Consider the following 22,337-nt stretch of genomic DNA (forward strand, 5'->3'; position numbering starts at 1 on the left):
CGAGCCTATTCACTATTCGAAGTGTGATCTGTAAGTACGTATGTGTTTGACGAATTTGACCTCGGTCAGAGAGTACAGAGAAGCAGCCAGTCAGACGGGCCGATCACGCGTGCCCACATAATGCCAGGTAGTCAGTGAACCTCTTCTCGCGTACACGGCGGCGATTCGTCGAAAAGGGGCAATTAAAAGTATTTACCGAAGCAGTGAAACATAAGCTACATGGTATCAAGTGGCACTGGACACTGTGACTATCTCCCGTCAAACATGTCCTCCAGCAACCCCTCTTCCACCGCCTCCCAATCGATGTTACCCCCGCTACCGTACACGCTCTCATACGAGGCGATGCTTGCGTGCGAGAAGAAGGGCACCAGCTCCCTGATGCTGTCGATCTGCCGGAGCGAGCGCAGCATCGGGCGCCGCATGGGTCTGCTGTCGACCGTCGGTGTCGTAGTGGCGCCGTGTAGCGGCGGCGGGGCGCTCTGCGTGGGGTGAGCGATCGCCCTTTGTCTCCCCGTCGGAGAATCTCGATGCTCACCTCTGTGACGGGCAGGTCCCCAGTGACCTCCGCTAATCGGTCCAACACCGCCTCCGGGACCCAGTCCTCCGGTCGGTAGATCGAGTCTACTGTGTCGGTGATGAAGATCCACTGGTGTCTGCGGAACCGGTGGAGTCAGCGGGCGGCCGCAGACTCACCGAAGTAGGCGCACGTACATTTGAAACTCTTCCGTCTGCAGCACCAGAAGGAGGTCGAGCAGCTTGCAGGCGGCAAGCACCAGGGCCAGTTCTTCCGAGCCATCGACGGGAGGCTGGTGATGACCTTGTCAAAGAGGCCGTACTACGCAATGCGATGTCAGTCACGTCGGGGAATCGGCCATCATCGACCCGACCCACCAGCTCAGTGAGGATGACTGGCCAGAAGCTTGACAGGTTGTGTGGCGACAGCCGGCAGAGCAAGACTCGAATGCATAGGTACACCTCGCACTGAACCACGGGCGCGGAAACATTGCGCAGGGTGTCCACCAGCTTCTCTTGGATGCTCGGCAGTTGAGTGAGGAAATGGTTCTTTTCCCCAGACAGAAGCACGTAGGAGAGTCGCCGCAGATTCACGATCGCAGAAGCATCTCGTACTCCCTGTTCGTGAAGATGTTCGCGGATGGAGCAGTGGTAATTTTTGCTGGAAGAAGTTCAGTCACTGACAGCGGAGAAATACCAATTCAGCTGGACACACTCAAGAGATCCGACAACGCTGCCTTGTCCGCGTCGAACAGAGCCTTGACCATGATCCTCCACTTCCCGCCAGCCTGAGGAGACGAGTTGAAGCATCTGTTGTCGCTCAGCACATCCGTGACGGCACCCCTCCATGCCTTGTATGCTGGCCCGATCTTCGTCATCTCTTGCAGGATGGAAAGAACCTTGTCATCGATATCCAGCGGTCTACGGAGGGCACCGTGAGGTGCGCTCATGCGCCGAGTGTATGTTTACATACCGAGTCTTCCCCTTGAGCGATGGATTGATGATGTTGTAAGCGATGCTGTTGCATGCCGCCAACACCCTGTCGCTATCAACGAGTAACCTCCGCAAGTCAGGCAGCACACTAAATGCGATGTAGTCGTTGACCTGCCACACTGTCAGCGCCTATCGTGTAGTCCGTCACATAGCACTTACCTGTTCGACGACGTCGGTACCATAGCCCGGCTTGACTGCGTCTGGAAGTGACGTGCTGCTGGCGTTCATCTTCTCGTCCAGCCTCGTATCCGATGCAACTTTGCAAACAAGCATTCAGCGGATGGAAGTTTACGACCAGATACGTTGCGTTTACCTCGAGGCAATGGTGATTCTCTGCCATTGACAGTGAGATTCTCCTTTGGGGTCGTTCGACGGATCCAAGACCCCTGATCGTAGGGTTTGCTAGACAGGACGCATATGTCCAACAATTTGGTATATGTGTCCTGGAAGATACGTCATTCGAATGTTTCTGTCGCGTCTACTTCACAATGCATACCTGTAGCTCCTTGCGTAACCGTCGATCCTCCAGTGCCGTCGTCTGTGACAACTTATCAGCGAGGACAGTACAGCATCTGAATACAGCGTCAGAAATGATTCCAACACTGCGTAAGATGCGAAAGACCTGAACGCAGAGAACGCTTGGATCTTGAACTCGCGCAATGATGCCATCAGATCCTTAGATAGTTGGACGAAGCGAGGCCAAACTTGTACGACCAGAGGTCCTTCCAGCCGTCGTAGATATTGCTCAAGGAAATCATAGAGCACAAGATCCGTCCTGTGTAGCAGTCAAATTCAGCGTACTTTCCCTTATACATCTGAGGTGCACTCACAGATTAGAGGCCACTGCCGGCTTTCTGGACCGGTCCGGCATCCCAGGGGTGCGAACTGCAATGCTCTCGCATGTCATACGAACGACAGTTTGCGCACTAGAGGCAAGGACATCGACTACGTCAAATGCAGTTGATCCAGCCTTTGACTGGCGTGAGCTCGGTGACTGTACAAACCCTAGAGCACTTACCATCGAGCTCCGACGCCAGCAGTCGACGATGAACTCCAGTACCTCGGGAGGATGCGCGCGGAACAGATGCTCGAGTACCTTACGACACCTTGTCTTCGCTTTTGGATAGACATCAGACCACATTTCGCGTGTTGAGTCATTGAGTAAGTCCCACGTTGCATACAGCGCGTTGATGGATTCGTGAAGACTGTCGTAGTCAGATGAACGCGTCTGTAACAATATGAGAACGAGATCTAGAGACGACCGCGAGTAGTCATCACACTGACCGGCGTCGCGTCGTCCAGAGCATTTGGGGTCTCGGAACTGAACACGTTGGATACATACCCAAGTAGACCCGTGGACTCTTGAGCCGGTTTCTCACTCGTCGCCGGTTCCTCTTCCGTCTGGCCTCCGTCCGATATTCGGGAAAGGCTGAGTAGCACAAGTCGCTCCAAGGATGTCAGTAACGCAACGAAATCTGCATCGCTCGTTATCGTGTGGAAGTCGTCGAAGATGCGTTCGGCAGCAGATGCCTGGCGCATATCACCCAGCGCAGACTGCAGCTGGCGACATATGCCGCTGCTAAGCGGCACAATGCAAGTCTGCAGCGCATCTTGGAATTGTGGCACTGTCATGAGAACGAAGTCGAGCCAATGCTGCAGAATGGACCGATTGGAGGCAACCGTTATCCCGTCCAGTAACGTTTGAGCCAGCAGCGGGTGAATACCGTAGGAGTCTGTACTCGGCCTCGGTGTTCTCTCTGCCGACTCGACCGTGTCGATGATTTGACTTGTGGAACCCTTGCCTTTCCCATGATATGTATCCGCACCGGGGATTGAGGCGGATATAATAGAGTGAAGCAGATGTAGCAGCTTGTTCTGAAGATCTAGCCGGCCAAGGTGGACACCAATATAGAGCTTCTTGATTACGGCCGATTCCATCGTCTGCAGAGCAAGGAAATCAACTTCTCCACGGGCCACCAGTGCTTGCAGAATATCGATGGAGATTCCGTGAAGGGCGACATTAAAGTTACCCATCCTCGAGGAGAGGACAGTTTTGGGTTCAGACTCGAGGAATCTGAGTGCTGTTCATGAGATGTGCATGTCGGTAGATCCTGTGAGACTCACCGAAGGAGCAAGTACAAGAGGACATCCATGTAGCTCGTATCTTGGGACGATGCACTAGCTGGAAAGAATTGTATTAGGAAAAGTGTAGAGAGGGGGCGAGGCTTCCTACCTTCTTGTATTCGCTTGAGTAGATCGGCGTTAGGGGAACGACCGATCGGCGTCGTGCGTGTCGTCTTGCTGAAACCTTGGCCTCCGAACTTGATCACGGAAAGCAAAGTTTCAAGCATGTGTATCACATAGCGTTGGTCGAATGAAATGTCATAAGCAAAACTGTGCAGTTCCTTCCCGTTGAGCTCTAGCGTTGAAGGTGACCTTCGAATCGCAGGGTCAAGCAAGTCGAACAGGATGGGATCAAGTACGCTGTTATTCGCATTACAACGATGTGGCCTTCGAACAAGAGATCATGGTCGTACCGTAAGTAGGACTTGAGGCTGCATCGCATCCATGTTTCACCAATCCGACGCAGGGCTGGATCATTACTTTTCAAAGTATCAAGTGCAACCATCATTGGCACCTTCAGCCTAGATCCAGGTACGAGATCATCATCTGTTTGCAGACGGTGAGTACACTCCATCACTATTGATTTGAAGGTTACCTGTTAGTCTCCATAGGACGCCAAATGTCTCGCAGGCTTCTTCGACCTCGGCGGGGTCTTGCGACGTCATCCTTTGAGCAATGACAGCTTCCACATGTCGTTTACGACTGAGACCCTCTAATGACCAGATCAGTCCCACAGCCCGTGCGTGATACGCAGCCCATTGCAGCTGCAGATATCGCAAGAGCTGGCCAATAAAGACATATGAGTGGTCGTCTCTACATATGTCAACATCTCAACTCACAGCGTTGACCATAGATGAGATGGTAGAACGTTCATCGATGAAGAGACGAGGCTGCAACGTCTGTGCCCCATGCAAAGTGGTTACAGTGCTTACTACACTTTCCACAACCAGGAACGAAGTGATCTGTACATCCTCGTAAGCATTCATAGCGGAAACTTTTGACGCATACTGACCTTCGGTTCAAGACAGTGGAGCACACATGAAAGCCACGAACTGGGCTCCCAAGCCAGTGCGATGGACCGGTCGTGTACTGAGCCATGTTGAGAAACTACGTCCGTCACGAGGGCCATAGTGTCCACCAAAATCCCGCGCGTGTCTTCCGACTGATTACCACTAACGAGGAGGGCCCTTGCCGCATATGTATGAGCGAATGAGGTCTTCAAATGCAGTGCAGAATGGTATAGTTGGAGAGGCCCTCGGAGGTGTGGCAATACACTAGGAACGCCGTAAAAGAGACATGCGAATGTCGCAGGACCAGATGCGGCCATCGTAGTCTCTAGTTCCCGGGTAATGGGTGGTCTTGACTTCAGCGGACTTGCAGGCGACATATAGGACAATATTTCCTTCTGTAATGCCAAAACCTTGCGAAGAGCGACTGGCGTCATCCGGGGAGGTTGCTCCTGTGCAGATGTCTGTCATCTCAATTCAATTCCTGTCTCCATGACGCTCGACCTATTGAAACGTACCGCAAGCAATTCTGCAATACCAGCGAATACAACAGGCAAATGCACAGTTTCGATCTCCTCGTCTTGCCCGTGGAACGTCGCAAGAATGTACTTGACCATATCGCAACCCTGCAGCAGACGGTCAATGACAGAATGCTGTTGAATATGTTCTCTACTCATACCTCACATTTGGTATTCTGCGACGTGATCTCTGAGTAGAGTATATGATACAGTTGTTTCCACAACAGATGAGGTTCTACAGCCTCGTACAAGGTGCTGGCTGTCATGCTGATCTGTCAGGAAGAATACATGTTGATCAGAGACTCCTGCAGTATAGAGGTGAGGGAACAAACATCGTCACTAAACTCAGATCCACTCTCAAGAGCTTTCCTGATTGCTTTGAATGCGTCGTACACAAGCACCTCGGTAAGAGGAGAGCCAATCTCCCATTTGTCGAGTAGTGAGATGAAAATCTTGAATGGCCGTGCTTGTGAGTAGTCCAATGATGGATGGAACATCTCCTCCTGATACGTGGATGAATCCCGACGCCGTTAATCATCAAGTAAATAATGAGCGCACATACCCTGAGTGTTTGGCTTAAAAGCTGAAGTGAGTGTGTTCTGAGGTACTCCATTTGTTGTTGGCTCTCTTCGCTCGGGCCTAGGAGCCACGAGTAGAGTCGGCGATTCAGAGACAGGTCCCTGCGAAGCACTACACTACTTGCGGCGCGCATCAGTATCATGCGATCCTCTGCTTGGGCACGTTTGAGAGCAACGCCATCGATACGCAAAGACTGCAGAAGGAGATCCAATGCGCCGCGTCGGACAAGGAGATCGTCATCGTCCAGGGCGGATGAGAAGGCACGGATCATGAGACCAACATCGCGACCGACGATATCCGTTATGTCTGTCGCCTCCTGCATGAGTTAAAATACTGCGAGGATACCTTGTAGATGATGTCCTACCTTCATCGGCTTCAGTTTTGGTAGTCGACGAGACAGGAAGTTCAGCGACGTCCCACGAGCAGAGGGTGTCGTCAACATGGCTAGCCAGATGTTTTGGAAGAAAAACGAGGGAGATACGCTGCCAGAGAGACGGTCTAACAGACTCAGCACCTTGTCGAAGTATTCTCCGGTTTCCTCTTCCAAGCCAGGGAGAAGGGCAAGATTGAACGACTTCATAATGGGCCGCAGGCCGTCTTGAAGGGGCAAGTAGTACGTGTCGAATAAATTCAGAAGCGTAGGCTACGAATCATTACAGTTCAGTCTGACAAAGATAGCTGCTGAAGCTCACCTTGACAGAGGTTGCTGCATACTCAAAGAATGGGAAGAGACCTGAGGACCAGAGCGCGAGATCGCGGTGCAAGCCTTCCGTCTAATTCGCCGGCGCTGAGTTGCTTCCATCACGATATAGGGAAATAGGACGCACCCCGAGGACAGCAAATATGTGAGAGTATACATCCAGTGCTCGCTGGTGAACTCCTGTTGGCAAGGCAGGGTTCAGGCATTGTGATAGTCGTTTGGCTACTACAAGCTTGCGCGGAATCTCTTTGAACTGTTGGTACGCTTCAAATGTCTGGCGGCCATCTATGAGTCGTTGCGCCGGTCAACAGTACGAGCACTCACCTTCAGCAGCTGCTTCAGGAACGATATGAAGTCGGCCCACTCGTGCACACTATCGAATGAATTCAGGCATCTTTCCACCTGCTGTGTGTACTTCTTGTACTTTGGATCGGACGCATATGCTGGCGGCGTAGGTACTGCCTCAGCACTATCAGTGCCTGCCATTATAGGCGAATACCAGAATGGAGACTCACCCCGCTCATGCGCGCCGAAGCGCAATGACGATACGGATGTCCCTTTCTTGAGTGGTTCGGGCGCAGCGAGCTTGGGTGTGGAGCTTCCCGACATGAAGGGTGCCTCGCAGCGAACGCGATGCGCTGGGTGCAGCCGACCTCAGCTAGACGGTGAGTATAGGGTCAAGTAGTAGTTGAGTGCGTAGACTTGCGCTGTAGGCGCAGCGCGACTATACGCGCACTCTGATCGCATACAGTGCAGTACAGGTCACGTGGTATTTCGAGATCTCGTAGCCTCTCAGTCTCTCTGGTGGGCGAAGCTCGCATCTTATACCCTTTCATCAGGACACTGGGACGCAATATACATATAACATTCAAGACTGAATACACTGTCCAGGCGTCGTGGCGTAATAACCTACATCGAAAGCACAGCAAAACACGCAGGGCCAGTAGAACATCCCGGTCAACCTATTCCGTCACTCGACGGACTCGATAATTCAGCAATGACCTTCCATACATCTAACATCATGCAGGGGGCGCCGGGGTGACTGGGACGTCAGATAGCGATCCGTGAGCCATACCGGTCTTCGGGATTTGGGCGGATATGCTCTCCGGGACCGCCGAATCTTGACGACTGGAAGGCATTGTCGACAATGGTGTCTCTCCTTTGGGAACTTTGGGTCTCGGCCCCCTCCCCGGAGGAGCGGAAGCAGAAGTACCAGCTAGTTTGGGAGGCAGCGTGATGCCAGCTGCAAGCATCGCTGCCGCTGACGCAGCTTCGCGATCTGCGCGGTCGGCAGCGGACTGCGCGGCGAGTGTAACAGCTTGCGAGGCAGCAGTCTGGTGAGAAGCGAAGTCGGATTCCTTCTCACCAACCCAAGAGCGAGTGAACCAGCGGCCACCTGCGATGCCGCGCACCTCGCGATTAACTTGCCTCCAGCGTCGTACTGGCTTCTTGGACTTGTCTAGCACTATGGTTGGCGCGAAGCCCGTGCCAATCTTGGGCGCAGGTTGCACTGGGAATGGTTTCGATGGCAAGGGATACTGCGGAAAAGCAACGCCGTCGAGAGTGAAACCGTCATCCATTGGCAGGCTGTAGATGGACGTTGGCATCGTCATATCAGGTTCTGGCGTACGTTCCTCATGAGGCAATGGTGATGAGGCCGCCGTTACTGGGTAGCCTACCATTATCTTAGTCGAAGGGTGAAAGCCACGGGAGGAAGTGCTCACTCTCGCTGATGATGCTTTCCGCGTCATCCCTGTGTATAGGGAGCGGTATAGGGGCCACGACAGCAGCTGCAGTAACTTTCGCGGCTCTGAAGGCGAAGTTAGCACGACAAACACTACAACAACTGGAGGACACACTTCGAGGTCTCTTCTTGATGGCCCGCTGTGCAGTAGCGCCTTTTCCCGGAGCGGCTTTCTTCTTGGTCGCTACTGGTGCTGTTGGTGGAGGCACCAAAGAAAATGCACTACTGCCAGGGATGTTCGGATCGAAGAAATCGGTGTGAACGAGGTGGGTCGGATCTGCAGCGGTGCAAGAGCAGTATGAGAGCGTGCAGTTGTCGACAACGAATGATCACTCACCTAGTGCAGCGTGTGCACCTCTACTCTACCTCTTCCCCTGCCGCGGCCTCTGCCTTGCCCACGCTTCGTAGCTTGTCCTCGACCACTGGTTGAAGGAGTAGGCACCGGCGCGGGCTGAATAGCATGAGCAGACCGAGATGGTCTGCTAGGCTCGTCATCATCATCGTCTATGAGCTGGTCTTCTTCCTCCTCATCTTCGTCCTCGTCTTCATCGCTCGCTCGCTTTGTACGGGCGTGAGGGGCGGTGCTCGAGTGAGAGCTAGCCCTCTTGCCCTCGTTGACAAGTAGCTTCACCCTGAACTTGGATGTGCGCGCGGGCGCGGGCTCCGGTGTGTCGGGAAGGGTAGAGATTTGCGGAGCGTCCATGTCTACGTCGCCGTTCATGATGAGAAGTGAATGTTACTGCGAGCGAGGGTTTCGGCGCGAGCGTCGGATGATGGGTCATAAGTTATCCAAGGCGATACACGAAACATATCCTGTGCTTCAGGCATTTTGGGAATAGAGTACGGAGTGCGCCGGTTTGATTGTGGTGGTCAACACAGGCTTTTTGAACGTGCCGCCATCTGGCCAACTCCGCACAAGGCCACTTACATTCCATAAGCGTAAGTACGTACTGAACTACTGCTCCCATGCGACGTTAAAAACACGAGTCATTGGTATTTTTGACGGCTCAAGTAACGACGTCCAAAGATGGATATTGCAGTGAAATTCGGATACTGTAGATTAATTCAAGCGGCGCGGGTGTGACGTGTGACGGCCCGGACACTCAGGCGGCGCGGCGCGAGCGTCGGGACCTGTGACACAAGCCTTGGGCGGCGGGGCGGCGGGGGCGGGATTTGGTCTACCGGCGCCGCAGGCGGCGAAATTCGTGACGTCGGAGGTTGTCACATCGGCGGGCTCGACTGTGACCAGTGACAACGCAGCGTCGCGGCGTGGCGACAGGCCTGTGACGCGTGACCGCGCTTGTATTAATCTACAGTACACGGGTAACCAAGCGGCGAATGGAAAAACTTGAGTGTTCACTTGGGCGATTACTTGTAATTACCTTTCCGAGGAGGGTGGCATGTCGATGTTGCACATCAACTCGGTGAGACTTAGTGAGCATATACGACGGTACCTGCAAGCTGAAGTAGAGTATGCCTGCCCATATGTAGGACCATGAATATTCGCCAATAGTACTGTCTATTATAATACACTGGCACTGACTACTTAAGCGCTCAGGCGCTACGGTCACATGCACCAGATTATGTAACCGCTTTCCTGAAGTTCCCGCAGGAGTTCCAGCACGACCGCAACATACAGTCGGTCGATCTATTTCTCGGTCCTCTGTAGGTTTGTGACGTTTTGCAGTTTCTCGAGAAAACAGATTGCTGACACTCAATCACCCCCCATGCAGACACGGTCGTCCCGCAGTTGCATCGACTACAGACCCGGTGGTCGGGCATACCTATGGCTTCTTCAACTGTTAACGTGGGCATCTGTTGGTAGATGCTCATACTTACGATGCTTATTCGTGATGTCAGGTTGTCCGGTACACGGCGCTCCTTACTGGTGTTTTCTACGGCATTGCGCATCGCCGGACACTGCAGAAGGCGCACGACGAGGAGGTCAAGCACCATGCTGTCCACGAACGGGAGCACCTGATAGCGCAGGCGAAGGAGGCATGGAAGAAGAAGCAGGAGGGTAGCAAGGTGGTGGTGAGTCTGACCATGCTTACGGCGTGCTGCGTGCGGAGAGTCTGCATGCTCTGTCGACGTCCGCCGTCACCTTGTTCACGAAGTTGAGCATTCGCTTGTTGCAGTGATCACCGACCCCGAGGATCCCCAGTTCGACCTGGAAAAGCTGGTTGCGAAGTGGGAGAGCGAGTCATGACTGTCGGAGTCGGTGTAGATGTAGATGCATACAACTTGCTAGCCATGGGCGTTTTATGCGCGTAACACGCGCAAGACACCGCCTGCTCTTCCCTTAGGTCGGCCTTGACCTCTGCGTACATTCTCAATTTACAAGTGTAGCTATCCTAATAGATTACGAACGTCCCTCGGGACCCTTCGTCGCTGTAGCCCTCGTCGGCCGGCAGCTTGCCCCGGTCCTCCCAGATCACACTCGTGTGACCGTGTGACGAAAGCGCGACCCGTCACAGACGCGTCGCGCCGCCCATTCATGCCGCTCGAGTTTTAAGCTTAAGGTTGTAGCTTCGTTCGCTTTCTTGTCTGCGCTTATCACTGCTGCATACTTGACGCACTTGTGTTATTCGCTCGCAACTTATACTTTGTGCCACTGCTGTTGTGCTTGTCCGGCCATGAAGCCTTCCGTGCAGGAGGAAGTAGAGGACGACCTCGCCGCTGAGGAGGAGAACAAGCTGATCAACGAAGTGAGCACTTGTTTATTGTGTGGTACCTACTGTTCACGCAGTCACGTCCTATGGTGCAGGAATACAAGACTTGGTAAGCATCGCCTTCTACCACGGATACGGTATTCAAGGCTTGACATTGGGTGCGTAATTCAGGAAGAAGAACGCACCATATCTATACGACGTCGTCATCACCCACGCACTGGATTGGCCCAGTTTGACGTGCCAATGGTTTCCGGACAAGGAGTCGTATGTACAGCACATTTCAGTCTCGGATGAGCTGAAAATCTGCCATTTAGACCTGCGAACAAACCATATACGACACACCGGTTACTACTGGGCACGCACACGTCCGGTCAAGCGCAGGACTACCTCCAAATAGCCACCGTGCAACTGCCGAAACGAGATGAGAGCCCGTCGGCAGATAGACTCGACCGCGCCGACTACGACGATGAACGCGGCGAACTCGGTGGCCACTCTATACCAGCCCAACCCCGCGTCCAGATCACTCAGAAGATCAACCACGCCGGCGAGGTCAACCGCGCGCGTTACATGCCCCAGAACCCAGACCTCATCGCGACCAAGGCTGTATCCGGGGAAGTGTTCGTGTTCGACAGAACCAAACACCCTAGTGATCCGGAGCGGGGAGGTGTATGCAGACCAGACATTCGGTTGGTGGGTCAAAACAAGGAAGGGTGAGTACTGTGCACCGTCAGGTCCCGTCTGTTATGAATGAACGGATTTGCAGGTTCGGATTGGTATGGAATCCGATTAAGGAGGGACACATCCTGGGTGCTTCCGAAGATACGACCGTCTGTCATTGGTACGTACGCGCGCAATACGAATGTCATGTCACCGGCTGACCATTCAAAGGGATATCACGTCTTACACCAAGGCAAAGTCAACCATAGAGCCAACGACAGTGTTCAGGGGACATGGTTCAGTGGTTGGGGTACGTAAATAGTATTGTTGCCTCGACAATTCTAACATTATGCTGAATGGCCGTAGGATGTTGACTGGCATGCGAAGCACGAGAACGTCTTAGCCAGTGTTGGGGACGACAAGATGCTTATGGTGTATGTTGCTCCTCCGTGACTGCATGCAAAGTGCTGAGATATCTGTAGCTGGGACACCCGCGCATCGTCGGAACCCACCACAAAGATACAAGCTCATGACCGAGAGATCTTGGCAGTTGCCTTCAGTCCTGCGAAAGAGGAGTTGCTTTTGACTGGCAGTGCCGACTCGGTGCGTGCCTACTCTAGTGGCCAGAAACATCAACTGACATGCCCTTCCACAGACTATCATCTTGCACGACTTGCGAGCGCCCACGAAGAAGTTGCATGTATTCGAGTCGCATACAGATGAAGTCCTTCATGTCGCTTGGTCGCCACACAACGCTACGATCTTTGCGTCGGCTTCAAGCGACCGGAGGGTTAATCTCTGGGACCTATCGCAAATTGGCGTTGAACAGACACCGGACGAGCAGGAAGACGGACCTCCAGAACTTGTCTTCATTCATGGAGGTATGTTGACTCATTCCTGATGTGTGGTGTTGTCACCGAGGCCATGTCACAGGGCACACCGCGAGACCGACAGACTTCTGTTGGGCGCCTGGCGAGGCCGAGGCGTGGACAGCAAGCAGCACTTCTGAGGATAACATCCTCATGGTCTGGCAGCCAACGGCGCATATATGGGCAGCAGACATGGTCAAGATTGACGAGAGAGACCTCGAGGAGGAGCCGATGGAAGGCGTGGAGAGTACTGGGAATGCTGGAGGCGAGCCTTCCGCCGCGTCGGGCAATATCAACGAAGAGAGCTAAGACTAGAGCACCGACAGAAGAACCGTCTGCAGGCTTCTTACGGACATGATGTTGAAGTGGGACGTGTATACATCAGACAACGGGCGATAGGGATGTTATGTAGCCATGGATCGATGCTTGTTGTACAGATGTGCGTAGCACAGGAGCTCATGCCTGTTTCGCAGACGATGAACACACCAAATGGTCTCAGGAAAGGATATCATCAAACATTCAGTGTGTCATACAAAGATTAGCCGGATGAGCTCCAACACGACTGATTAACGAGTGAGCTGCGACTCAAGTAACGGAAACGTGACACGTACTTCCGCCCATTACAACAAGCAGACGATACCCAGCGCCCACATGCCCACAGGGCTACGCCTCGCGAGCACCTCTTGTCGTGATGGCTTTGTCGGGTTCTTCCCCGCGCGAGCCTTTTCCGCGAACTGTGCGTTCCGGCGACGCATCTCAAATTCGGTCGGCTGTCCAACGTCCGGATGCTCAGCATTGTAAAAGCAAACCACATAGAGTATCAACAGACCATGTTTGAAGAATGAAACTAGTAAGGAACGACTGGACAGAGGACAATGGGTGCGGTGTGTTGTAGGCGTGTGCGGTGAACGTTCAGTAAGCGCGTGCCACTGAGTGCCACGTTCCGCCACGATCGTGTTGGCTGTTTGCCCCTGTCTTGGCTTGTGTACCAAAGGCTTCCGTTCCAAACAACCGCTCTTTCAGGCACGCCACACAACGTCTCAAAACGGCAGATGGCCAAAGCCAAAGGCAAGAAAACGTCGCTCAAGGCCGCTCTATCCTCTCAGCAATCCAGGTTGAAGAAAAAGCAGGAGTTCGTCCATGCAGAGCAAGCCGAGAAGGCGAAGCAAAGCGCACGGGCGAAAGGCAAGGCGAAGGCTCTGCCGCCTCGACCGACCATTCCCTTCGATCCGACAGATCGCATCTTGCTGATTGGAGAGGGAACTTCTCATTCGCCCGCGCCCTCGTTTTCGACGCACCTAGTGCTCTTGAGTTTCTACCTCCCGGAAATGTCGCGGCCACTGCCTACGATAGCGAGGATAATGCTATTCGAAGTATCCGGACGCGCAGGGTATCGTGGACGCCTCAGGAAGAAGGGCGTACAGGTCCTGTTCAACGTCGATGCTACCAAACTGGAGAAATGCGCCGTGTTGAAAGGAACGAAGTGGGACAAGATCGTGTGGAACTTCCCTCATGCCGGTACATCCTATCTACGTGATGCTGGGGACACCAGTCTAATGGCTGACAGACACACTTGCTAGGTAAAGGCATCACAGATCAGGACCGCAATATCTTAGCAAACCAAGTTTTGATATTGGACTTCCTCCGTTCTGCTGCACCTCTCCTTACATCGGGTCCAGTACCGACTATCATGCGACCTCGGAAACGAAAAGCGGACCCCGATGAGGATGAGGATGACGCTCCTGATCACGCAGAGGAAGCAGACGCAAACAATCTTACGAGCCCGCGGGGCAGCATCCTCATCACGCTGCGCAACGTCCCTCCATACACACACTGGTAAGTGCCAGTCTGAACGTTGTCGCTCTTACCTGACGCAACCTCTCAGGGATGTCCCAAAAATGGCGAAAAATCCGCCCCCGCCTACTACATCGTCTTTAGGCCCGCCGAATCCGCGCTATGTGCAGTTACGTTCGTTCGTGTTCCATAGACGGCTTTGGATGGGTTACGAACACCGTATGACGAAGGGCGAGCGGGCACATGGGCAGGGCAAGACGGGCGAGGGGGGTGAGGATCGTACATGGCAGTTCTGCCTGGCGGACTAGCCGGCGTCTTGGAACACGTATGTTAGCTCAAAAATCTCGGCGGTAGAAGTACTGTCTGCGTTGTGAGTGAGACGGCCTACAACGTTCGAACACTGGATAGTCAGAGAATCGCCATTGAGATAAACCACAACGCAAGGGAGCAGAACAAGAGCAGAACCCCTTCATGAGGGCTCCTACCCTTGTGATTACCCCGCATTCTGATCTCGATCACCTGTTCCGCGTTCCCGTGCCTCGGGATGCCGTTCCCCGGACCTGTCTGTCAACTGCTCGTTCCAACCACTCATCCCGGCTGGACGCGACACTGAAGTAGGAAACGAACATAAGTACCACCATGGGTGCTCTCCAACCTCCCTCTCACTCAGACGAGATCAAGATGCTTTCCCTCAAGACCATGTGATGCTGCTGACCCTTAACCGCCCTAAAGCACTGAACGCGGTTTCGCCTACAATGCAAGGGGACATCGAGAGGGTCTTGGACTGGTTTGACAACGAGCCCAGCTTGTGGTGAGTACGGTCTCACTGGGAGCCATGCCACTGGACGGAAACCGTGGGGTAGGGTGGTCATCATCAACGGCGAAGGACGGATATTCTGCGCAGGAGCCGACCTCATCGCGTACGTTCCACCCTCCTCCTCACTCTTCCTCACAGCGCCCACGAGCACTTCCTTCAGGTGGCACAAGCGTCGGAGCAACAACGAAGCGGACAGTGCTTCTGAGTTCATCGACGACAAACACGGCTTCGCAGGCATCTCTCGCAGGACAACCTCCGGGAAACCTATCATCGCGGCCGTCCATGGCGGTGCCTACGGCGGCGGCACCGAGTTAGTGCTGAACTGCGACTTGTCGTCGCGAGTGATGACGCTGTCTTCGCGTTGCCGGAGGTCAAGCGCGGCGTGGTAGCCATCGCGGGCGGTTCGTCCGAGCAGTGTCGCAGACGGTCTTGGGTTTGAGGGATTTGACGCATGGTACAGGTATGCCGCGGTTGGGGAGGATCGCCGGTCATCAGGTGAGCTCTCGACGTGAAATGTTTGAAAGAGACTAACCCGGCCTCTGAACAGTTGGCAAGCGAGATGCTGTTGCTTGGAAAGCCCATCAAGGCATCTGATGCTGCGAGTCGTTTCGGATTGTGAGCCGAGCCTACCCCGTGGATTGACGGTGCGTCTGACGGGTGCGCAGCGTCAACAAGGTTGTGCCCAAGCCAGAGCTGCTCCCAACGGCATTAGCCTGGGCTGCAGAGATCACGTCGAACTCGCCCGATTCTGTGCAGAGCACAAAGCGCGCACTGTTGCTCACGAACCAACATGCGCATGTCGAGGATGTCGTCGAAGCGCATGTGCGGTCGAAGGAAGGCAAGCAGCAACTCGCGGGAGACAACATGAAGGTATGGGTTTAATCGCATTGAGCTGGGATTAGCTCCTGAGACTCTCGGACATAGGAGGGACTAAGGGCATTCACCGAGGTGCGAAGTCAATGTGCTGATTCGAAGCGGCGTGCCGTTTGCTCATTATATATACGAGACAGAGGAGAAAGCCAGTCTGGAGCAATCCAGCCAAGCTATGATGTTCTGCGTTGCTGGTACGCTTCTTTGCACGGAGCTCGTGCGTGAGCCTCCTGGGTGTATTTTGAGTACTCGTCGTCCTAACAGCGCTATACATACCCTCCCGTGCTCAGAAACCTGTGCGTCGCCGTGTTATTAATGAAAGGCAGGTGTCAAATGCATGTTGGAGACCAATGGATACTGTGTCGCCGCCGCATGCTCCGACGCCGCCGAAGGAAGTCGAGACGGTCGCGTCAGGGTATGATAGATCTGATCGGGGCGGAAGCCGAGACGCGTCTCACGTGGGCGCGCATCTCGTTTTCGTGCCTGCCACCAGCGACCAGCTCCGTATGCCCGACTCTGCCGACACAACCACGCCCCAGGCGGGCCCTTCGAGCGACGACCAGTCTACCTTTGAGCGATGGCGGCTTACCTTTGGCGTGATTACTGGCTTGGGAGTCACAGCCGGGGAGCGGACAGCAGAGCTCGAGCGACACCAATGGCGGACGTGTGAGAGGTGGAAGAGGTATCTCATGAACTACAGTTAGTCGAATCTCCTGGTCCATCCTCTTCATGTATACGAATGCATGCAGCTTATTGAACGGAAATGTCAACCCTAGGCCCCGCGGTTGTCTTCATGCTCAAGAACCTACAGCTGGTTGGGGCTCCTGTGTCAGAGAAAGACGTCCTTTGCGTACCCTGCGACTACACGCGCGCGGGTGGTTTCCACCCAGACGCAGGCGCCGTTATTATGTGCCAGGGCAGGTTCTTCAGCAAGAAACACATGGAGGACACCCTGGTGCACGAACTCGTTCACATGTACGATCACGCAAAGTTCAATGTCGACTGGAGCAACCTGAGGCATCATGCGTGCAGCGAGGTACGTAATACGTGCCCTCCACGCCGCTTCCGCGCGCCTGCTCACCGGGCTGACGGCGCAGATTCGCGCGAGCAGTCTCGGAGGTGACTGTCGGTTCAGCCGTGAGCTCCGTCGAGGGTTCGTCGCGTTCTCGAAGCAGCATCAGGTGAGGTCGACTCCACGGATGCTGGTTGCGAAACAGCAGACTGACTCGGTCTCCGATAGGCGTGTGTGCGTCGCCGTGCCATCCTGTCTGTGCGTGCGAATCCGGTGTGTCCAAACGAGGCTGCAGCGGAGCGAGCGTCAACGAGGTATGGGAGAGCTGCTTTGCCGACACACGGCCATTCGATGAGGTGTGTCTGTGTTCCCAGTGCAGTCCCTGGTATAGATCTGACGCTTCTCGCGATGAAGATCTACTAGACTTGTGTGGATGATGCGATTTATGTGCGACGGTCCGCGAGACCCTATGGCGGGTGGACCTTGCGTCTTCTGGCGTGGCATGAGACGGCAGCGGCTGAGCAGAGAAGCGGACGCCGCAGGGCGAATTGTCACCGGGGCTATTTCTGGCCGTGTGCGAATGGTCGACCATGCCCGCTCTGCCCCCCGCTGTTTGCTTGGTGGTAGTCGTAGCGAGTGCTGTATGTACTTAGAGACGGACACCGCGGTGTGACGGTTGGATAATCGAGGCTGAACTGGGCACGACTGGCGGGAGACGTTCCCCGCGCCGAGAAGGGCGTCCGAACTAGCGCATGGCTTCGAGGCGATTCGGCTGGCTGATGGGCAGATTCCTGATTTGCTCGGCGGCTGACCAGTGGAAGGCTCGACCAGGCGGGACGCGCCGCGTGACGCGCCCATAAAACCACGGCCAACAGCGCTTCCCCTGTGCAACGTCCCCTGCGTTCCCCTTGTTCACCCTCCCTCCTCGGTCAGTCCTCTCCAAAAGTACTCTTACGACTTTCGTCCAGTATGTTCGCCGCAGTCAGGTGCGTCTCATCCGTGCCCTGTCGCAGAGCTTCAGCCTCACGCGTGCTGCAACAGCGCCCTCATCGCCCTCGTTCCCTTCGCGTCTGCGCTCGTCTTGGAGACACCGACCGGCTGGCAGAGCAGTACACCTGCTAACATCAGCTGGGTCTCAAGTGCGGGTGACCCTCGACGTTCTCATTCCAGCTGTCCAACCCGGACGAGTTCCACAACTCCTACGCCATCGGCAACAACATCCCAGCCAGCAACGACTTCTTCGCGTTCGAGATGCCCACTGTGGCGGTTGGAGCTGGTTACTACGTGTTGGCTATCAATATATCGTGAGTGCTGCTGGTACGCATCGTACGCATGGGGCTGATTGTATGCGCAGGAACATCAACCAGGTCTTCGCTCAGACTGGCGAGTTCTCCATTGCCGCACCACCTGCCTCCGTTCCTCGTCTGCGACTTCTTCTGGTTCCGCCTCGGCCTCGTGAGTAGTGCTACTCTGATAAACCACGCACCTGCATCTCACGCTGTCTACTCAGCTCCGCCTCGGCCACGTCCTCTGGTGCCTCGTCGGCGGCGTCCTCTACGTCCCCTGCGTCGTCCTCTGGTGGCTCTAGCTCTGCCGGTGCCTCTACCTCCGCTGCCGGGCCTCTGAGACCACGGGCAGCGGCACCTTCAACGGCGCTGCCCGCTTCGACGTCAGCTTCGGCTCCCTGGCCGTCGCTGCCATCGGTGTCGTTGCTGGCGCAGTCGTCGCCCTCTGAGGAGATGATGTAACGATAGCACGACGCTTCTTTGCTTATGGACAGAGTGGGTTTCTTCTGGTACTCGGTATACCATGTTCATGGACGAGCACGGACTGTATGGACTTCCCCCGCATTTTGGACTTGCACTTGCTCCCGTTTACGACTTGCATCGTTGTTTCCGTACTGGATTGAATTCACGATCCAGTTGTGCCACTCGTTTGCCCCAGTACTTTGAGAGCCTTTTAATGTCGACCGTCTGAAAACATTCGTAACATGAGATTTGCGTGCGATGAGTGCCCATGAGGCTGGCTGACATGCTGATGTGGTGTCGCCGGGGTGGAAATGGCCAACATTCAGGCAGACAGAGACAGAGACCTGGAAGCAAGCTGCATAATTCGCCAACACCAGGGTCAATGCGTGTACATGCAAGAGTACTCAATTACCTGCCCACCACGCGTAGTTGTCAGTTTCCTCCGGCGTATCGTAGACCAACTGCGTGCTCGTGTTATCCGGCCTTTCTGGCCAAGCTCTCCCCAACCCTTCCCAAACTGTGACCTGCTTGAACGTGACCGACCCGTTGCCCGCGCCGACAACGTATCCCACTCCCAGAGAGTCGCTCCTCGCCGGGTATGTGCGCCCAATCATCGCGACACGAGAGTTCGCGAAGACCTCGATGACTGAATTGTCGAGGAAGATATCGAGCACCAACGGTTCGCGAACGGTGCCAACCTGAGAGCCATTGTATGTATCGAAAAGGAAGAGCGGTGCGACGTGGTTTGCGGTGTTGACGAACGATGGCTCGAGTAGGGTCGAGGACGTCAAGTTTATATTGAGCATTTCGCGGGCGGGATCATAGGTAATCAGTGTCTGCTCCTCACCGTCTGGGCTGCGACGAAGGACAAAGCTGACGTCCGACGTAGTATCAGCCGACATGTCGATCTCCGCATGGATGATGATAGAGTCGCCAGTAACATTCAGGTCATGGAACTGTCCACGAGTAACATCGCTTGCTGACACGACGACGACGTCTATACGAGTCACTGTCGCGTTCTGTCGCAGTGCAGCGACGACGTCTGGAGCGGGACGCATGGAAAGGGTGGTCATTGTCCAACTACCTTTTGGGTTCTGTATAGCCGTCCAAGACCCAGGTTGTGATAGGACGCCCTTCGTGTCCGCAAGGTCTCGAAAGACTTGGACGTACAACTCACGGGGGAGGGAGGTAGCTCCGGCCCAACCCTGTGGGGGCAGCACGGACGTATCGAGGTCCTCGGGTATCCAGCCAAAGGCGATGCGGCGGTCGTGAAGCTCGTCGTAGAAGGAGTTCCACGCATAGGACTCTCCCCAGTCGATGACGCCCGACGAGCGTATGATGCTTTCCGCGGAGCCATTCGCTGAGCGCACGATATCAACTTCAGACCAGAGTGGCCAGTGGACGAGTGGGTGCAAGGTGGTGTTCCCGCCTTCCGTGCCCATCATGACAAAGTGGTGGGCCGTCACTCCGTCGCCTCCGTTCTCTGTCAGCTCCGGGAGGGAGAACGCGCCTGCAACTTCAAAGTTGAATGCGTAAGAGCCGGAGTAAGTCTCGGACCATGATGAGTTGCCTGCGACGGAGAAGAGTGGGCCGAGGTATGACCAATGAGTCAGGTTAGATGCCGGTGCAGCGTAGAATTGCAGACGCGGCCCGACGTTTTTGATTCCGGATCCGAAGACAGAATAGAAATGCGGCTCATCAGCATTGAGTATTGTGTCCATCTCAGGCCACGGTCCAAAGAAGGGGTCGCGAAATCCAGTGATATCGAGGTTAGGAGGTGGGCCGGGAATGACAGGGTTGATGCCCAAACCTTCGAACTTCGACCATGTATACCCTCCATCATCCGAGATCGCGAGGGCTTGCGTCTCCGTGCCATTGACGTAAGAGATATTCCATCCTGTAGGTAGGTGTTTCACTGCGGTGTAGAAGACGAGCATCAGTGTTCGTTCGCTGGACTTGTCTTCCGCGCGGGAGTCGTGATATTGTATAGGCAAGGCCCAGGTCTCGGTTTGCGTGACGTTCACAAACTGAGCGGACCCTGTGAACACTCCAAGGTGATCCATCGACCCATTTGGGCCTGGGGAAAGGGCGACTGCGCTGTTTGCCTCCCATGCACTGACATCTGTCCAGGTTACAAGGTCCCGCGACGTAGCATGGCCCCAAGAGATGTTGCCCCAGGCAATGTGTGCAGGATGGAACTGGTAGAACAGATGGTAGAGCCCAGAAGAGTGATCATAAGACGGCGCACACGGATCGTTCATCCACGAGTGTGGTGCAGTGAAATGGGACCTCGGACGCCAACGCGTGAACAGTGTGTTGTTCGGCAAGCTATTGAGATCATGAATGATAATCCATAGCTACATTGAGGACACGATAGCTCACGAAGATAGGTCCAGGCGAGCCAAGTTCGTCAGAGAGTAGTCCGGCTGCGACACTGTCGGTAGAACAACTGTTAAGGTCAACAACACCACAAAGGCCCACATTGCGTTTTCCAGCCTACGACTCGAGAGTCGTCAACTGAACCTGAAAACAGAGCCTGAGTACGTACTAGAACGAGTCCTCTGAGCAACGCGTAAGGCCTCAGCTGGGCCTCAGCCTCAGCCGTCGGATTCAGTAGAGATTGACTAACCCTGAAGACAGGTGGATCAAACGAATGAGGATATTGTATGACGGTCGTTATCGCGGAAAATACTTACACTTACGCCTTAGTTATCGCGTAAGATTTGCTACTTAGTTGACACGTGACCCGTACACCTCGGACTTAGATTCGCTCCGTTTCGTACACTTGGTCTCTACAATAATGGATATTTCTGGCCTTGTTAACACTGTATATAGATTACAGTGAGTCACAGATCCGTTGTCTGCTCATGCTAGATCACTTGATTCTGCTTCGAGGGCTGGTGAATTGCCTAATGCGGAATCATTAGCCAATTGTGGCAACTCTGTCTGCGGGCCTTTATGCGCGCTGCTGTTCATTGCACGGCGAATCCGGAAGCCACTAATAATTCTATAGAAGGGAGTCTGTAAACTTCCTCTCAGCATGTCATCCTCATGACCTCATCATTGACGAGACGTATGGCCGGGATGCTTCAGTAGAATCTCCGATGAGAGCCATAGTCATGAGCCTGTGGTTCTCACTATATCGAAGAGAACAGGTGATGCAACACATAAAAGAAGGCGTATGAAATTTATGAAGAGACATTATACATGAAAGAGAATAAGGGAAACGCCTGGCGCAGCGGCCCTGGCAGGCGCGATGCTCATCCCGATTAGGCAAGTACCGCATCGGCGCGTTCGGACGGCGCCAATCACACTAAGTTCAAGTCGGGAAAGTAAGACTTGCCGGTAAGTATTTTCCACGAAAACGTCACTCATAATATTGCGTAGCTTCGGTGTCCCACACTGGCAACTTGAAGGGCCACAACCCACCACAAAGACTTCACCACTTATTCTGTCAGCTTCGCGCCAGCGACCAACACACTGAGATGAATCCCATAGCAATCTGCACACCATTCCAAGCTCCTTGCTGCCATAGACAAGAGGTACATTCAGGAAAAGAAAAACGAACTGGCCCACGCCGGGGTCGAACCGACGACCTTGGCGTACGTAAGCAACTCTCACGGTATTAGCACCACGCTCTAACCAACTGAGCTAGTCGACCTCGTCCAACAGATATTACTAGAGATTAAGCAGTGCTGCTATCGCCGCTACGCCTGTCTC

The 22,337-nt window shown here is 54.4% G+C and overlaps 9 protein-coding genes and 1 non-coding gene across 10 annotated transcripts; 6 read left to right on the plus strand and 4 right to left on the minus strand.

Moving 5' to 3' along the window:
* Positions 1–248: 248 nt before the first annotated feature.
* Positions 249–7,043, minus strand: B0H18DRAFT_1117284 (Dopey, N-terminal-domain-containing protein; the record flags this gene model as incomplete). Its single annotated transcript, XM_048033553.1, has 28 exons — positions 249–479; positions 536–653; positions 712–806; positions 859–1,174; positions 1,225–1,434; positions 1,487–1,617; positions 1,666–1,763; positions 1,820–1,949; positions 2,003–2,078; positions 2,129–2,281; positions 2,337–2,476; positions 2,525–2,734; positions 2,791–3,580; positions 3,631–3,688; positions 3,740–3,990; positions 4,044–4,176; positions 4,226–4,412; positions 4,470–4,592; positions 4,643–5,101; positions 5,156–5,263; positions 5,317–5,427; positions 5,488–5,658; positions 5,718–6,050; positions 6,099–6,377; positions 6,427–6,507; positions 6,562–6,708; positions 6,759–6,892; positions 6,950–7,043. 28 exons carry the CDS (start codon positions 7,041–7,043, stop codon positions 249–251), a joined length of 5,367 nt encoding a protein of 1,788 aa, XP_047895554.1.
* Positions 7,044–7,270: 227 nt separating this feature from the next.
* Positions 7,271–9,144, minus strand: B0H18DRAFT_996001 (uncharacterized protein). Its single transcript, XM_048045375.1, has 5 exons — positions 8,919–9,144; positions 8,545–8,883; positions 8,294–8,455; positions 8,159–8,242; positions 7,271–8,109 (listed from the first exon to the last, which is right to left on the minus strand). Exons 1-5 carry the CDS (start codon positions 9,004–9,006, stop codon positions 7,454–7,456), a joined length of 1,329 nt encoding a protein of 442 aa, XP_047895555.1. The 5' UTR covers positions 9,007–9,144; the 3' UTR covers positions 7,271–7,453.
* A 663-nt stretch (positions 9,145–9,807) lies between these two features.
* B0H18DRAFT_996005 (ATP synthase E chain-domain-containing protein) lies at positions 9,808–10,623 on the plus strand. Its single transcript, XM_048045376.1, has 4 exons — positions 9,808–9,847; positions 9,912–9,985; positions 10,039–10,212; positions 10,301–10,623. Exons 2-4 carry the CDS (start codon positions 9,965–9,967, stop codon positions 10,385–10,387), a joined length of 282 nt encoding a protein of 93 aa, XP_047895556.1. The 5' UTR covers positions 9,808–9,847; positions 9,912–9,964; the 3' UTR covers positions 10,388–10,623.
* A 71-nt stretch (positions 10,624–10,694) lies between these two features.
* On the plus strand, positions 10,695–12,685 carry B0H18DRAFT_931006 (WD40 repeat-like protein; the record flags this gene model as incomplete). The annotated part of the gene is made up of 10 exons (XM_048041719.1): positions 10,695–10,886; positions 10,946–10,959; positions 11,022–11,114; positions 11,165–11,560; positions 11,614–11,688; positions 11,739–11,817; positions 11,874–11,941; positions 11,990–12,110; positions 12,163–12,388; positions 12,441–12,685. Exons 1-10 carry the CDS (start codon positions 10,815–10,817, stop codon positions 12,683–12,685), a joined length of 1,389 nt encoding a protein of 462 aa, XP_047895557.1. The 5' UTR covers positions 10,695–10,814.
* Positions 12,686–13,376: 691 nt separating this feature from the next.
* B0H18DRAFT_996018 (uncharacterized protein) lies at positions 13,377–14,542 on the plus strand. Its single transcript, XM_048045377.1, has 3 exons — positions 13,377–13,894; positions 13,957–14,212; positions 14,262–14,542. The coding sequence occupies exons 1-3, from the start codon at positions 13,429–13,431 to the stop codon at positions 14,476–14,478; spliced, it is 939 nt and encodes a 312-aa protein (XP_047895558.1). The 5' UTR covers positions 13,377–13,428; the 3' UTR covers positions 14,479–14,542.
* A 98-nt stretch (positions 14,543–14,640) lies between these two features.
* On the plus strand, positions 14,641–16,230 carry B0H18DRAFT_996026 (enoyl-CoA hydratase/carnithine racemase). The gene is made up of 11 exons (XM_048045378.1): positions 14,641–14,813; positions 14,852–14,981; positions 15,034–15,090; positions 15,148–15,297; positions 15,330–15,388; positions 15,448–15,482; positions 15,535–15,602; positions 15,653–15,857; positions 15,912–15,935; positions 15,998–16,036; positions 16,060–16,230. Exons 1-10 carry the CDS (start codon positions 14,810–14,812, stop codon positions 16,034–16,036), a joined length of 771 nt encoding a protein of 256 aa, XP_047895559.1. The 5' UTR covers positions 14,641–14,809; the 3' UTR covers positions 16,060–16,230.
* Positions 16,231–16,347: 117 nt separating this feature from the next.
* On the plus strand, positions 16,348–17,662 carry B0H18DRAFT_996032 (metalloprotease ATP23; the record flags this gene model as incomplete). Its single annotated transcript, XM_048045379.1, has 5 exons — positions 16,348–16,556; positions 16,634–16,893; positions 16,955–17,038; positions 17,098–17,225; positions 17,284–17,662. Coding segments are annotated over exons 1-5 (674 nt in total), but the record flags the coding sequence as incomplete, so codon positions are not given.
* A 22-nt stretch (positions 17,663–17,684) lies between these two features.
* B0H18DRAFT_996037 (uncharacterized protein) lies at positions 17,685–18,854 on the plus strand. The gene is made up of 6 exons (XM_048045380.1): positions 17,685–17,855; positions 17,911–18,001; positions 18,040–18,173; positions 18,224–18,328; positions 18,380–18,439; positions 18,508–18,854. Exons 1-6 carry the CDS (start codon positions 17,839–17,841, stop codon positions 18,602–18,604), a joined length of 504 nt encoding a protein of 167 aa, XP_047895561.1. The 5' UTR covers positions 17,685–17,838; the 3' UTR covers positions 18,605–18,854.
* B0H18DRAFT_996042 (glycosyl hydrolase) lies at positions 18,823–21,100 on the minus strand (the record flags this gene model as incomplete). The annotated part of the gene is made up of 3 exons (XM_048045381.1): positions 18,823–18,842; positions 18,901–20,945; positions 21,000–21,100. 2 exons carry the CDS (start codon positions 21,098–21,100, stop codon positions 19,022–19,024), a joined length of 2,025 nt encoding a protein of 674 aa, XP_047895562.1. The 3' UTR covers positions 18,823–18,842; positions 18,901–19,021.
* Positions 21,101–22,185: 1,085 nt separating this feature from the next.
* Positions 22,186–22,278, minus strand: B0H18DRAFT_t73. The gene has a single exon. It is a non-coding gene; the product is annotated as a tRNA-Ile (tRNA).
* Positions 22,279–22,337: the final 59 nt, after the last annotated feature.

Source organism: Fomitopsis serialis (assembly GCF_022376445.1).
Source record: "Fomitopsis serialis strain Sig1Antser10 chromosome Unknown B0H18scaffold_19, whole genome shotgun sequence".
Lineage (NCBI taxonomy): Eukaryota > Fungi > Basidiomycota > Agaricomycetes > Polyporales > Fomitopsidaceae > Fomitopsis > Fomitopsis serialis.